General features: G+C 54.6%; 6 protein-coding genes and 1 non-coding gene across 7 annotated transcripts; 4 read left to right on the top strand and 3 right to left on the bottom strand.

Moving 5' to 3' along the window:
* Window positions 1–410: 410 nt before the first annotated feature.
* Window positions 411–2245, top strand: BDV59DRAFT_180045 (putative transcription factor kapC). The gene is made up of 4 exons (XM_073689996.1): window positions 411–649; window positions 897–912; window positions 1040–1317; window positions 1375–2245. The coding sequence occupies exons 1-4, from the start codon at window positions 596–598 to the stop codon at window positions 1885–1887; spliced, it is 861 nt and encodes a 286-aa protein (XP_073547244.1). The 5' UTR covers window positions 411–595; the 3' UTR covers window positions 1888–2245.
* A 246-nt stretch (window positions 2246–2491) lies between these two features.
* BDV59DRAFT_193668 (amidase signature domain-containing protein) lies at window positions 2492–4456 on the bottom strand (the record flags this gene model as incomplete). Its single annotated transcript, XM_073692265.1, has 7 exons — window positions 2492–2750; window positions 2918–3081; window positions 3157–3516; window positions 3569–3763; window positions 3818–4102; window positions 4151–4172; window positions 4227–4456. 7 exons carry the CDS (start codon window positions 4454–4456, stop codon window positions 2492–2494), a joined length of 1515 nt encoding a protein of 504 aa, XP_073547243.1.
* A 685-nt stretch (window positions 4457–5141) lies between these two features.
* rscE (putative RSC complex subunit (RSC8)) lies at window positions 5142–7695 on the bottom strand. The gene is made up of 3 exons (XM_073696360.1): window positions 7415–7695; window positions 6801–7351; window positions 5142–6751 (listed from the first exon to the last, which is right to left on the bottom strand). The coding sequence occupies exons 1-3, from the start codon at window positions 7506–7508 to the stop codon at window positions 5279–5281; spliced, it is 2118 nt and encodes a 705-aa protein (XP_073547242.1). The 5' UTR covers window positions 7509–7695; the 3' UTR covers window positions 5142–5278.
* Window positions 7696–7935: 240 nt separating this feature from the next.
* On the bottom strand, window positions 7936–10221 carry BDV59DRAFT_180036 (uncharacterized protein). The gene has a single exon (XM_073689995.1). The coding sequence runs from the start codon at window positions 10116–10118 to the stop codon at window positions 8100–8102; it is 2019 nt and encodes a 672-aa protein (XP_073547241.1). The 5' UTR covers window positions 10119–10221; the 3' UTR covers window positions 7936–8099.
* Window positions 10222–10348: 127 nt separating this feature from the next.
* On the top strand, window positions 10349–10434 carry BDV59DRAFT_t103. Its single transcript has one exon. It is a non-coding gene; the product is annotated as a tRNA-Asp (tRNA).
* Window positions 10435–10609: 175 nt separating this feature from the next.
* BDV59DRAFT_180035 (uncharacterized protein) lies at window positions 10610–11218 on the top strand. The gene is made up of 3 exons (XM_073689994.1): window positions 10610–10717; window positions 10778–11063; window positions 11109–11218. Exon 2 carries the CDS (start codon window positions 10793–10795, stop codon window positions 11054–11056), a length of 264 nt encoding a protein of 87 aa, XP_073547240.1. The 5' UTR covers window positions 10610–10717; window positions 10778–10792; the 3' UTR covers window positions 11057–11063; window positions 11109–11218.
* A 127-nt stretch (window positions 11219–11345) lies between these two features.
* Window positions 11346–13627, top strand: BDV59DRAFT_208237 (DEAD/DEAH box helicase). Its single transcript, XM_073695164.1, has one exon. The coding sequence runs from the start codon at window positions 11465–11467 to the stop codon at window positions 13541–13543; it is 2079 nt and encodes a 692-aa protein (XP_073547239.1). The 5' UTR covers window positions 11346–11464; the 3' UTR covers window positions 13544–13627.
* The last annotated feature ends 29 nt before the right edge of the window (window positions 13628–13656 follow it).

Genomic DNA, 13656 nt, shown 5'->3' with positions numbered 1-13656 from the left:
TATCGTGATTTTCAGATAGAACGTGTGTGAGGTCATACAGACTGGGTAGTTTCTAGAGCCCCAATGTCATCATATAGATCTGTATTCACAATTGCTATCATAAGAACGTCCTAAAACTTATCGCTAAGTTCACGGAGCTACTCCGTATACTCTGTTAGTGTAGAGGAACGCATCCCTGTTCGGGCTAGCGCAGTGCTTCGAACCAGATTGGGAATCGATGACTCATCACCGGATCGGGCATGACTGCTCTTTCCGGCATCGGACCGAGAACGATCCGGGACGGTATATTTACGGGGCTCGGCATACACACGTCATAGATTACGGTATGATACGGTTGGGCCCGCTGCTGACGTGATCGGCCGCTCTCAGTCAGCAGCGACTCAGTCAGCACGACATCACCTCGTTTTATTCTCGCATCGAACTAAACGCCTCCAGCTTACCTCATCGTCCCTCTACAACATCGCGTTCTGCTCTGTCGACGCTGCTTGAATCCCCCTCGCGACTTTTCTCGTCCAGATCGCATTTCTCTTCCATCCGTGGAATTGACCCGGTGTCCTCCTGGACGCGTCTTTCGCCTCGTTTTTTTCACCTCTCCATGCAGCCTGCTCTAGCTCCAGCGCCGCATCCAAGCATGCAAACCTCTGCTCAGGTAAGCAAACCCATGCCCTGTCGCGGTTTGTCATCATCATCGCTTCAACCTCGCGTTTGCGATGATACCGACCGACCGCTCATGCGCCTCCGTCGCTATGGAGCCTCCTCCCTTCTCTCGTGGGAAGACCGCCGTGGCGTCATGTCCTGCCAGCGGCCCGCTAGCCTCGTCGCGGTCGCGTCTCGATTCGGAGGCTCGTGGGAATGGAATAGATGAAGGCAAACGCTGACACGTTCTCGCTTTCCAGGACCATGCCGATCAGGGTACGTGAAAATTCGCCTTGGATGGCATCGCCGTCTACGCGTGGCCCCTCCCGGTCGCGCCAAAATCCCCCAATGAATATGATAAGATGTCTCGGGTCCAACGAACCCTTCGCTGACCAACGTGTAGTGCTCCATGATCAGCTCCTAGCTGCTCATCAGCACCTGTCGCATCCCCAACAAGCTCGTGCCCAAGCACCCGCGTCCCAGGCGCCTCACATGCAGCCCAACACTGCCAGCCCGCGCGACCAAAACAACATCGATCCGGCTATCTCGGGAGCCGCCATGCTGAGCGCTCCCCCGCAGACCCCTCCTCAGCCCGAGCCTGCCACCCAGGAATCGCCCAAGACGTACGGGAAGCGTCCATTGTCCACCTCCAAACGGGCGGCGCAAAACCGTGCTGCTCAGGTATGCCACCCACCCGCGCTCCCAACACCAGCGGATCAGTTGCTAATTCCCGCACAGAGAGCGTTCCGTCAGCGGAAAGAAAGCTACATCCGCAAGTTGGAAGAACAGGTCAAACAGCTCGACACAGTCTCTGAAGAGTACAAGGCTCTCCACGCCGAGAATTACCAGCTCCGCGAGTATATCATCAATCTGCAAACTCGTCTCTTGGATTCCCAGGGCGAGGTCCCCGAGCTCCCTAGCAACATCGATCTGAGCCAGCCCCGCGCCGACTTGACCGTGTCTGGTCCTGGTGCCCAGGCAGGGTCCACTGCGTCCGCTGGCCCTGCGCCCACCGGCTCGGGCCCCCAGCAATCCCAGACCAACCAGAACCAGGGAGTCGGGCCCAATGATGACATGAATTCGTTGAATCGCATCGCTGTCGCGGGTCTAGGAATGCGGAAACACCCGAACGAAGAGGCGAACTACCTAGGCAATAACTTCCAGACTCGCCGGCCGCGCACCGATGAGAACCAGTCCGGATCCACAGACACCACCAAGCAAGAACCAGATGGGCTGTCTATGGTGTCCTAGATACGATTCACACCTTTTGAGAGCTTTCATGTTCTGCCTACGATTAATCTCTGGATTCTCTCCAAAGTGCGAGCGTGGTTGTCCCCTGTTCAATGTACTCACGACGATCAATATGGGCGATGCGCCCTTCTCCCTCCTGTTGCCCTCGTGTCTGTTTTCCGGCGCATGGCGTGATGTTATTAGGTCTTTCTGGCCTTGGAAGAGGTGTTTTGTGGTTTGTGTTTGGGTTTCAACTGCTGTCTTGTTCGCCACGCAACAAGACAGCCGCGTTACTCCAAGAGGGCTCGCCCTCATTTCGTCAACTTTTATTGTATCCTGAGAGACTACATCTAGTTGCATATTTGATATTGCATATTTACTAACTGTTCCATCTTGGATGAGTAGAGTCCACTGACGTAAATGGCTCCGGTACCCCCGGCCTATGTTGACATTGAAATGCATGTCGTTCCGCCATATTGAGCTCAGTCTTGGGCAACGCGCGACAAGCATCATTGTTCATTTGCGTCACTTCATCCTCATCACATGCTTACCGTGAGTAACTCAAGCAGTTAGACGGAGTCTATAGACCGGCCTTAGGGCTTACAAACAAAGCAGAGGCAGGGATCTAAGCTGTCAACGCATTCTCAAACACCCTGGCCGCACCCAACACCCTCTCCTCCTCCATCTTCCGAGCGATAATCTGCAACCCAACAGGGTGCCCATCCATTCTCTCCGGATCATATAGTTTCCAGTTCCACTCATCCATCGCATTCCGAGGCTCATAACCGGAATCCACCAGATCCGTCTCCTTCGATACGGTGGTTACCGGGAACGCCAGCGCCGGATAGTCGAGGAAATTCCAGACCTTGGTGTAGCCAACCCATCTGAGTCTTATCAGCCAGCTTCTTTGATCCACTCTGCGACAGGAATTTCAGTCAAGACAAACCGGCAAGAATTATGAGGCACCGCAGGATGTGGTATCACAGGAGCAATGAGCACATCGACTTTGCGGCCGGACGGTCCGCGCGACTGGTTCCACCGGTCCAGGTACATTTTCTGATGGGCGACTTTCTGACGATTCAGTTGCCAATACTGATAGACGGAGATAGGAGCTCCTCGATCCACGAGGGCCTTGACGTAAGGGAGGAATGGTTCATTACAGACAGCGATGTCGCGCCGAATATCTTCCCCTCCATCAGCCGTATAGTATTGGTCCTGGTGAATCATTCCTGGTAAGTCGCGCCCTATGGCATGCACTGTAGGGGACATTTAGGAAAAGAGGGGCTTTACCTGAACCGCAATGAAATCTGCATGACCCGTCGTGTCCCATGGGATAACCTCGTGGCCCTGTCGCTGGAGTTTCTCTGCGAGAAGTTGTAGAGCTCGGCGGATCGGCGGGTGAGGCCTGACGACCCCGTCATCCGTGATGAGTCCGATAGTAAGTGGTCTCGAAAGCATGTCTTGATACATGCCTGATCTCCATGGGATAGGCACGCATCGTGGATCGAACGCCCACGGTTCGCTATCAATCACCGATTTTGTAACCTCCGTCAAGGAGAAGAGAGACCGAGCCATGGGGCCAACCACCGATGGAACGTGCTCCTGTCCTTCCGTTGAAACAGAGACATTATAGTAAGGAAGACGCCCGTGCTGTTCTAGTATCAGTAATCCTTTCCTTTAAGTGGAAAGTCATGGTACCAACGCTCGGTTTCAGCCCGTACAATCCCATCATACTACTCGGTGAACGAATGGAACCCCCAATATCAGTCCCCCAGCCAATTAGGGATCCGTGTGAGGCGATAAGTGCAGATTCTCCTCCGGACGATCCTCCTGGAGTAAATGTAGAATCTCGCGGGTTCACGGTGAGTCCCCAGAGTGGGTTATCAGTTTCAGCCATCTAGGAGCATCTCGTCAGACAAACCTATTCAAGTTTCAACGAGACCTAGTATACGCGTTTGCTCACCATGATGCTTTGGGGAATATTAGTCTTCGCAATAATGACAGCTCCTAGTTGACGCATGATAGTCACAACGGCAGCATCCTCGTCGCGGGGAGAGAAGGCCCGGCCTACATAGCCCAGAGATGAATCAAGGCCACAGACGTCAAATTGGTCTTTTAAAGAAACCGGGATACCATGTAGCGGCCCAAGAGGTTTGCCAAACTTGCGGAAATGGTCATCAAGTTCGCGCGCTCTGTTCACTGCGTCCGCGAAGAGGATTTCCGTTAAACAGTTTGTCTAGTGGAAGTCAGACCTGATTCCATCCATGGTGTGTTTTTCGTCTACCTTTTGATGAGCTTTTATAGCCCTTCAATGTATTAGTTATGCGTTATTGCGGCGCAAAGCATAATGCCACACTCACCGGGTGATGTATGCAATGGTCACGGTCTCTGCCTGAAGCTCGCCGCGGGATAATAGATCTTTTAGCCGTTCGTGTGGAAGGTCGCAAATCGCGACATTATCAACGGTTTCTGTACTGTTAACATATGTAGATGTGAATTCCTTGATCGCGTGTTGTTGCTCTCGGCGTTTTCTGGAGACAACTGTTTCCCACGTATGGCCAGGTTTCTCATCGACCGAATCGTGTGTCATGCTTTCAATATTCCAGGGCAAACACGCAGTGGCAGTGGTATTCTTCAACTGTAAAGTGATTCAGCAGTGGTTTAAGAACATCCCACGCGCTCAAGTCGTCTGGAATTCGCCTTTCCCGGAGCGAAATCCGAGGCAATCTCCACAGCTTCGGCGAAAAATCGCCGAGATACAGAGACAAGTACTAGTTACGCCAGGTTTAATTTAAGATAAACAAGATAAGGGATTTGGACCCGGTAGGTATTGAAAAAAGTCTCCTGCGAAAGACAAGCAATGGCAGTCTCTCCAGCACGTTGGCTCCTATGCCAACGTTTGCCCACTATGTAAGTGTCCATGCATATACATCTAGGGTGGATTCTTCACAAGGGGCAGTTTTCCCGGCTCTTCGTCAATTTGCTAGTTTTTATAAGAGTAGTATCAGAAATGGGATTGGATTTCACAGTAATATCGCCATAGCAGGCTCCTCTTCTCTACTTCCGTGTAGACTTATACAGAAACTCCCGCCTGAGAAGACCAGAAGAAACCCGGGAGAACCACAAACTCGGCACTAATAGAAAGAGAAAACATATTGATAAAGGAAAAGATGACTGAACTAAACTCCAAACAATTACGCCTTTTCCGAGCTGTTCAAATAAGACGAACCCAACCCATCCTGAACATCCATCCAACCACCGCTCCTCATACTTCCAGCTCCTTGGGAGCCTTCGGATAGTGTACAATACATGATGGATATTATAAAGGCAACCAGCTAACTCGCCGCCAATGTCATAAAATGTCTCATTTTCTCCTTCGAAATGCGTCCGTAACCATCTGTGTAGGCCCATCTCACAGATCGAGAGTCTTGTAGTCGGCACCGGTCTCGGCGCTGAACGGCTGGATATCCGCTCTCATGTTGCCCATGGGCTGAAAGCTATAGTGGTTTCCAATACCAGCCGTTGCAGCATCGGCGATCATGTTGTTCGTATCCTCGCCGGGGCCTCTCAAGCTGACCGTTTGAAGAGTATCTTGGACCTCCTTGACCCGCTTCTTGAAGGTCATGCGGTCGAGGAAGAGCTGCTGGCGGGCGAGCTCCAGCTCACGGCGCTCAGCCTCGATGATCTCCTCCATCTCGTTAAATTGCTGCAGCTTGAGCTCAAACTTCTGAAGCGTGACATTGACGGCGGCGGAGACCAGACGCGTCATCTCCCGCTCTTCGTGGGAAGCAAGAGCACCAGCGCGGGCGGCAGAAGCGGCGAGGGCCACCGTGGGTAGAGAAGCCTTGGACTGTTTCTCTGCACTGGTGGCCTCCGCGACTTCACCAGCCACCTCCTCGCGCGTCGAGGCGTCCACGTCCATGGAGTCCTCGGTCTTGACATCAGCAGTGCCCTCCTTCTCCTTGCCTTTCTCCTGGTTCTTGTCGGCCTCGGGGGCCTTGTCAAGCTGCTTCCGCAGCTCCTTACGGATTTCTTCCACGGAACGGCCGGCGGCCGCAGCCGCCACAGCGGGCTCAGCCATCTGTGCCAGGAATGCGACCACCGATAGGACCGGATTCTCGGCTTGGGTTATGGGGTCACGTCCGGCACCCGCACGTACGTCGGGAACGTCCTCGACATACTTGTCCTCGATCTCGAGTTGCAGGAACTTCATCACACACTCCTCCCTTGTCCGGGTGCCGACGTGGTTTGCGATCTGCTCCCAGTTATCATCGAAGTTCTCCAAGCCTTCAAGAAGGAGGACGAGTTCGGAATCAGTCCAAGGGACTTCCTTGTCTGAACCGATCGTATATTCGCTATCCTCGAGCTTGACAAAGTCCGACGCATTGTGGCTTGAGGGCATCCGGCCTTGCAGGAAACAGTTCGGGCAGAGGTCGTACTTTGAATCGGAGCCAGCCGTCGCAGTCGCTGGCGTCGACTTGGCGTAGTGGAATCGAAGGCGTGTGCAGTCAATGCCGCAGGAGTAACAGTTGAACTTCTTCTTAGGCTCCTTTGAAGCGCTCTCCAGAGCCTTAGTCGCCGATTCACCAGTACCGTTGGCAGCTGAACCGTCTCCATTCGTCTGCTTCTCTTTCTCTTCGGCGGCAGGGGTAACCTCTTTGCCCTTATCGTCGTAGACATTGCGCCGGATTTCCAGGTTCAAATCACCCTTGGACGCAGGGGTAGCCGAAGCAGCGCGATCCGTGGCCGGTAGGGGTTTTCCTGGCTTGACGAAATGATTCGGGCCAGGTTGGAAAGGTTGGAGGCCTCTGGGGGTATCCGCGATGACACGGAAATGTCCGGTGAAAGGAGGTCCGATGTTGGATGGGCGCGTTTGGGGATCAACCTGGGCAAGTTAGTCTAATATTTGGAAGTGGATTAAGCGTGCCACGCACCTGGTAGTTAATCAGACCCCATTGCTCAAGGAAGGAGTGGACACGCATGATCGCGCAAACGTCTCCGGCAAGGTTCCGGCGGCACGCCGTCACGGTCAAATACTCGATGGGATTGAGACGATAGGTGTTGATCATGAAGTCACGATAATCCTTGTAGACTGCTGCGGTCTTGCTTCGATTTCTGCCGTTGAAGAACTCCGCGAGAGCCTTCTTCTCGATGGGGTGGATAGTGTGCATGTCGAACCACGTCGAATAGCTGGGCAGGATGATAGCGTGTGTTTGCGAAACGAGATGTGAGCGCGCGGAGGATTCGATGGATGATTTCTGCGCAGGCTCCTCGCCAGCTCCTTCTGCAGGCACAGCAGCAGCATCGGTCGTCTCATCCCCTTCGTTTTCTTTCTTCGTCTCGGTTTCCGTGCCACCCATCTCCTCGTCTTCGGGTTCGCCCTCTGTGTTCTGAGGCTTGGGAGACGCAGGAGCATCTAGTGGATTATCAGTTCCCGAAACATTCTCATCTTTCTTTTCAGGAAATCCTTGATGCGACGGCGATTCTGGGTTTGAGGTTGCGAATGTTGGCAAATCCCACGTCACGTCAGGGGGGCTGTTGAACTTACCGGAGGTCACGACATCCCCGGGGGCATCCTGAGTTGTCGGAACCGCCTGAGTGTCATCGGCAGCGCCACTCGAAACCACCGGATTCTCTTCCATTGTTGCAGTGATGAGAGCTGGTCGCAGGCGATGGCGATCAAGGGTGTGGGACGAAGTCGGCCTGGGGAGGAAACAGGTTGCTTGCACAGGCAACCCTCCAGTAATTGAGTATGTAACGAAAAGAACCAAGGAGAAAAGACGAATGCGACCAGGAGGGACGCAATGGGATGGTGAGGGGATGAAGATGGAGGTTGGAGAGAAGGAGACAGAGAGAAGCGGCTGTCGCGACACGAACGAAAACTCGCGCCAAGAGTCACATGCCACTAGCCCGATTGGGTTAGACTGGCGGCCATGCTGCTCTTACTTGGATCCAGCGCTTATAGTAGTACTACAGCCTATACCTCGATGAAGCCTAGTAGGCACACAGAGAAGATATCAGCTATTACATGATAGATGCTTCTTATCCCAGATCCTTCTCTTCGCCACAGGCCTGTTTATATGATTAAGCTAGAAGTCTATATAACAAAGTACAAATACACCGAGGCAAACCCTCTTAGAACACAGGTATATCATTACATCATAATTCCAACGCCAGGTATCTTGCATATAACCGAAACAGTGACCAGTCATCCGAGCTACCGGTTGCGGGTTTCATTTTTGTTTTCTGACGAGCGGATTCGCTCGATTTGGTGGGAGCAAATCGTCCTGGCTAGAACTAGATTCTTCCTTGGTAATGTCGTTCGCTTTTCGGACTCTGCGGAGTTGCTTGGGCTGTAAAGGGGGGTGGTTCGATTCATCTGAATCGTGCGCTGACGCAGCACTGGAGTCCGAGGAGTTTTGTGGCTGGCCTTCGCGTTCTGCAGATGTGTTGGCCGGTAGTTCTGCTTCGGCATGATCGATATCCATGGTCTCGTAACCATTTTCGTTTCGGCTTGAGGCTTCCGCAGCTTCTTGTGATTCCTCAGACAAGGCTTTCCTCCCTTCATCCACGGGCTCGGAGCCAGACGCCACGAATCGCCGCCTCTTGCGTCGACTCTGTGACATTTCCTCATACAGATCGAACACCTCATAGCCGTATTCCTCCCAGTCACTTCGGTACAAGGTCCTGTCGCGCCAGTTGACGAATTCCTCCTTTGTCCTGCGCTCGCCGAATGGCCGTCTAGATTTCGATTCTTGCTCATCTTCGTCCTTGATCTCGGGGTCGAGAGCTGTAGGGGCCGGTTCTCCTAGTATCTCCCAGAGACGCCGCTCTTCACGTCGGCTGGTCTGCTCATCCACCTGTTCCGCGTGCTCTTCCTCAATGTCCAAAGGGGTTCCCTCGTCCGATGATACCACCGGAGAGGACAACACAGCGGGCTCGGAGGGCCGCTCAGGATCATCCTCGCTGCTATAGTCCGAGACGTCCTCGACATCGGTCTCATCATCGGCCTGGATGCGCGGGCGCTGTTTTGAAGAGCTCCTCGTGTCCGCCTCTGTCTCCAACGGGATCTCGCCGGAGAGAACGCCCTCTACTTCATCATAGGTCATGTACCTTGGCTTCCATCCCAAGCGGTGGCGCAAATCCGCCACCTCCAGGTTGCACCGGCGCGCAAGTCCGACCCAGTAGTCGGAGCGATCACGTTTCATATTGAGCACGTCAAGCGCGGTCCGCACGTCCCGAGACCGCACGACCTGCGCTTTTTCATTCCCCGTCTCACGCATGTTGCGCAGACGCGCCATGGCAAAGAACAGCGCCGACTGCACGAGCCGTCGCGTAAGACTTACTGCCAGGGCATAGAAATCGGCCAATGCATCCACCGTCATGGACGGCCTTTCGTCCGCAAACGCCACATTCGTCCAGTTATCGTCGAGTCGGTCCCCGCCCGGATTCATAAAGAGCCGTTCTGAAAGCTTCAGCCAACTGTTCACGTGGAAGAACTGGACGGTCTGGAAGATGCTCGACTGCAAGGCACCGGTCCCCTCATCCTCAGCCGGTGCTTCGAGTCGATCCTCCACTTTCTTCGTTGTGTCGCGATCGAGGATCCACAGGCCCTGATGTTTCCGCCGTCCCTCGTTTTCCGCCGTGCGCATCTCCGCGAAACACAGCAGGTCTGCGTACTTGTCGAGCGCACGGCAACATGACGAGCTGATTTCGGCCGCCGCGGGGACCTCGCCGAAGACAGCGGTGCGACCTTGCCGGTCACGGATGTGTTGATATTCGAGACCCTGGTGCAGGAGCCGAAGGTACTCCTGCACTTCGAGCTCGGATTTGGTGCCCACCTCGCGAGCGATGTCCGCGATGCCGTTTGGGCCGGTTCGCTCGAGCCGGGTGTGCAGAATTTCCTTCTCGCGCGGCGTCCAGGTCACGACTCCGTGCTGCGTTTCATTCCAGTTCTCGATACCGCTGAGTGCAGGATCAGATGGTGCATTGTTGTCGTCGGCGGCGGCGGCATTGTCGTGGGCTTGTTCCTCTGCAAGGAGATGCGAGTAGGCCTCAATCAACTGAGGGGGCAGCGAGGTGTAAAGTTTCTGGAGTACTTCCTCACGGGACTTTTTTTTGGCTCGACGTCTTTTTGTGCTCGGGACCGCAGATGCGGGAGCTGCGGCGGGTTGGCTTTGGTCGGAGCAGATGTCGATAGCAGGTCTAAATTCGTCGTCTTCCTCGGGGCCGTAAAGACTGGAAGTGCTCATGGTCGGGGTAGATTGCACACGAGAGACATGGGCTGGAGAGGATGGCCAAGGACATCCCCTTGCGTAAACTCTGCGTGTGGATTAGGTGGTCATGGCTCACTGGGTGAGCGAGTGGATGAGATGAAGCTCCATGATTTTTTGATGGATCAGAAAGGTTGATAACGGTTTGCATGGTTTGCATGGGTTCAAGTGGAATATAAGACCAATCATTCTGCAGTATCCTCAACAGTTCCTCGATGGTCTAACGGTTATGATTTCCGCTTGTCACCAATTGGAGCAAGCGCGGGAGACCTGGGTTCGACTCCCAGTCGGGGAGATTCCTTTTTATCTTTCTTGTTTTTTTCTCTATTTGGATTTTAGTATAATATATGCCCATCTCCCTTTCAAGACTGTAGAAGCCTCTACCTCTCTAATTTGAGCATCTCAGTCTTAGCAACCTCATTCCGCTGACTGCCCCTTACATTATAACCATACCGTCTTCTTGCCCCGTACATTGCTCCCAGGAATGTTCACAGGCATCTAACCCCCAGAGGCAGACATACTGATGGTTGCATGGACGACCACATCTATTTTGTCTATAAAATGGCCTCATCCACCATGTAGGTTCTGTCCTTCTTTATTTATCTTTATCGGCGGTCTCTCTTCCTGACATAAGCCAGAAGTATCAAGTGACAATGAAGTTTTCTGCCCTCGTTCTCCTCCCTCTCGCTTCTGCCTGGACCGTCACGACCGGCTACTGGTCCGGCTCAGAGGTCGGCGATTGCCAATCGACTATCATTCCCAAGGGCTGGCACGTCACCGTGGAAGACCTACTTCCGGGGCAGAAAGTGTTCTTCTTCAAGGACTCCGAATGTGAAGAGTTGGAGATCTCAACCGATCACCCTCAGAAGGTGAAGGCTGAAGTGAGACTTCAGAGCTTCCAGGTGTTGGATTTCTAGAATGGTGGTAAGTGTGCTGGTTGTAGCCAGGATAATGTTAATATATATCCAGGTAGTTACTTTACCTCACTCTGTCTATGGGAACCGACCCAGGAGTCTATTTGAGAGCAGTGGATTGAAATATAAACATGGGATGTAATTAGAGTCTGAAAAAAAAAAAAAAAGGATATAGACACCATCTATCCATGTACGATCTATGGGTGTTGTCGTCCTCAAATCTATACACATTACATAAGCGCCTTGGCATTCTTCCATCAACTTCAACTCTCTTCCGTTCTACTTCTATCACTCTCCTTGTACGCGTCATACCACTCATTACTTTGAGCGGAGTAATTGCAGCCCAGCTGGCAGAATATGACCATTTACACAATCCACCTCATGGCATCTACATGACACCATCCCCGCAAAATGGGATTCTTTCCCATTGCGCGTCTTCTGCCCATCACCAGGTCCAGGGTCTCTCACATTCCATGGAGACCCAGGTTCTACCAGCTGCAGAGTCGGTTAAACACGACTACTGCACCCCCTACTCCAATCCTCACACCCCCACCGGCCTTCACCCCAGCATCATCACCCGTCGTCCTCCGCGACTACCAGGAAGAATGCATCCAGGCCGTGCTAAACCACATATTCCAAGGCCATCAACGCCTGGGCATATCGCTCGCCACTGGCGCCGGTAAAACGGTCATCTTCACACAGCTCATTGGACGCATCCCCCCTCGCAATAGTTCCGCTGATAAGACCTTGATTGTCGTCCACCGTCGCGAGCTGGTCGACCAGGCCGAACAGCACTGTCGTCGCGCCCATCCGGACCGCACCATCTCCATCGAAATGGGTAACAGCAAGGCTGACGTCTCTTCCGATATCATAATCGCCTCTATCCGCAGTCTCACCTCTAAGGACCGCATCGCCCGCTTCGACCCCTCCCGGTTCAAACTGATTCTCGTCGACGAGGCGCACCATATCGTCGCGCGCACCTATCGTGACATGCTGGAGTATTTCGGTCTGGATGACAAGGACAAGCGCAAACGCCAACTCCAACTCGACCAGGACCAGGAATTGACGCCTTCACTGGGGGATGTCCAGGGGGAACAGCGCAAAGACCGACCCATCCTCGTCGGCGTGTCGGCGACCTTCTCGCGAGCCGACGGCCTCCAACTCGGCGCCGCCATCGACCACATCGTCTACCACAAAGACTACATGGACATGATCGACGAGAAGTGGCTCGCAAACGCGGTCTTTACGACCGTGCGGTCCGAAGCTGACCTGTCGCGCGTGCGCAAAGACCGCTTCGGCGATTTCGCCCTCAAGTCGCTTTCCCACGCCGTCAACACCCCGCGCAGCAACGAAATCACCGTCCGCGCCTGGCTGGCCAACGCGGCCGGCCGCAAATCCACGCTCGTCTTCTGCGTCGACATCGACCACACCCGCCAGCTGACCGAGGCCTTCCGCGCCGCCGGCATCGACGCTCGCTACATCACCTCCAACACGCCCCGCGACGTCCGCGACGCCCAGCTCCGCGCCTTTCGCGCCCACCACTTCCCCATCCTGCTCAACTGCGGCCTCTTCACCGAGGGCACCGACATCCCCAACATCGACTGCGTCCTCCTCGCCCGCCCCACCCGCTCCCGTAACCTCCTCATCCAGATGATCGGCCGCGGCCTGCGTCTACACCCAGGCAAACACGACTGCCACATTATCGACATGGTCGCCACCCTCGGCACGGGCGTGCTCTCCACCCCGACTTTGTTCGGCCTGCACCCGGACGAAGTCCTCGCCGCGGCCCACGGCAACGACCTGCGCGAGCGCCAGCAGAAGGAAATCGAAATCGGAATCGACCCAACCCCCGACGAGGCGGAGCCGGGAAACGATCTCGACGGCATCAGCCTCACCTTCACCAAATACGACACCATCTACGACCTCCTCCACGACATCAAGTCCGAGAAACGCATCCGCTCGCTGAGCCGCCACTGCTGGGTCCGCGTCGGCCCGGACAGATACCTCCTCTCCGACGCCACAGGCTGGCTCACCATCGAGAAAGCGGACAGCGACTCGCCGGGCGACAACGACCCGTCCTGGACCGTCCGCCACGTCTCCAAATTCAAGTGTCCTACCACAGAAGCGACCAAGTACACACGTGCGCGCACCGTCGCCGCAACCCCAGACTTCGAGGCCGCCGTCCACGCCGCAGACACTTTTGCCGCGGCTCGCTTCGAGGCCCGCTACATCGTCGCCGACCAGCCCTGGCGTCGTCACCCGGCAACCCGCTCGCAGCTTGCGTTCCTGAACCAGCAGAAGCTACGCAAGGAGGCCCTCCGCTTCGACCAGTTGACTCGCGGCCAGGCCGCTGATATGATCACGCGGTTGATCTTTGGCGGGAAGAAGCGGTTGGAAGCCATGAAGGCGCGGCGCATGCGGGAGGAGAAGACTCGTGAGGTTGAGAGGCTGTCGCGCCGCGATGTGAAGGTCGGGCCGGTGAACTGGTAGTTGCGTGCTCGCCCGGCGGGCTGAGCGTGTCCCAGTATCCCTTCGAACCAGCCGCGGTATACGGTGATCCAGCTACTCAACATCAAGATCCAAAAATGAAGAGTACTCCCGCT

Source organism: Aspergillus ambiguus, assembly GCF_047715705.1.
Source record: "Aspergillus ambiguus strain CBS 117.58 unplaced genomic scaffold BDV59scaffold_19, whole genome shotgun sequence".
Classification (NCBI taxonomy): Eukaryota; Fungi; Ascomycota; class Eurotiomycetes; order Eurotiales; family Aspergillaceae; genus Aspergillus; species Aspergillus ambiguus.
This window is presented reverse-complemented; position numbering and strand designations above follow the sequence as displayed.

Coding starts and splice junctions, on each gene's coding strand:
- BDV59DRAFT_180036 (XM_073689995.1), bottom strand. CDS start 10,118: ATGAGCACTTCCAGTCTTTACGGCCCCGAGGAAGACGACGAATTTAGA.
- BDV59DRAFT_180045 (XM_073689996.1), top strand. CDS start 596: ATGCAGCCTGCTCTAGCTCCAGCGCCGCATCCAAGCATGCAAACCTCT. Junction 1,318..1,374: donor CGCAAAACCGTGCTGCTCAG/GTATGCCACCCA, acceptor ATTCCCGCACAG/AGAGCGTTCCGTCAGCGGAA.
- BDV59DRAFT_180035 (XM_073689994.1), top strand. CDS start 10,793: ATGAAGTTTTCTGCCCTCGTTCTCCTCCCTCTCGCTTCTGCCTGGACC.
- BDV59DRAFT_208237 (XM_073695164.1), top strand. CDS start 11,465: ATGGGATTCTTTCCCATTGCGCGTCTTCTGCCCATCACCAGGTCCAGG.
- rscE (XM_073696360.1), bottom strand. CDS start 7,508: ATGGAAGAGAATCCGGTGGTTTCGAGTGGCGCTGCCGATGACACTCAG. Junction 7,352..7,414: donor CGGGGATGTCGTGACCTCCG/GTAAGTTCAACA, acceptor CCTCAAACCCAG/AATCGCCGTCGCATCAAGGA. Junction 6,752..6,800: donor GGGGTCTGATTAACTACCAG/GTGCGTGGCACG, acceptor TAACTTGCCCAG/GTTGATCCCCAAACGCGCCC.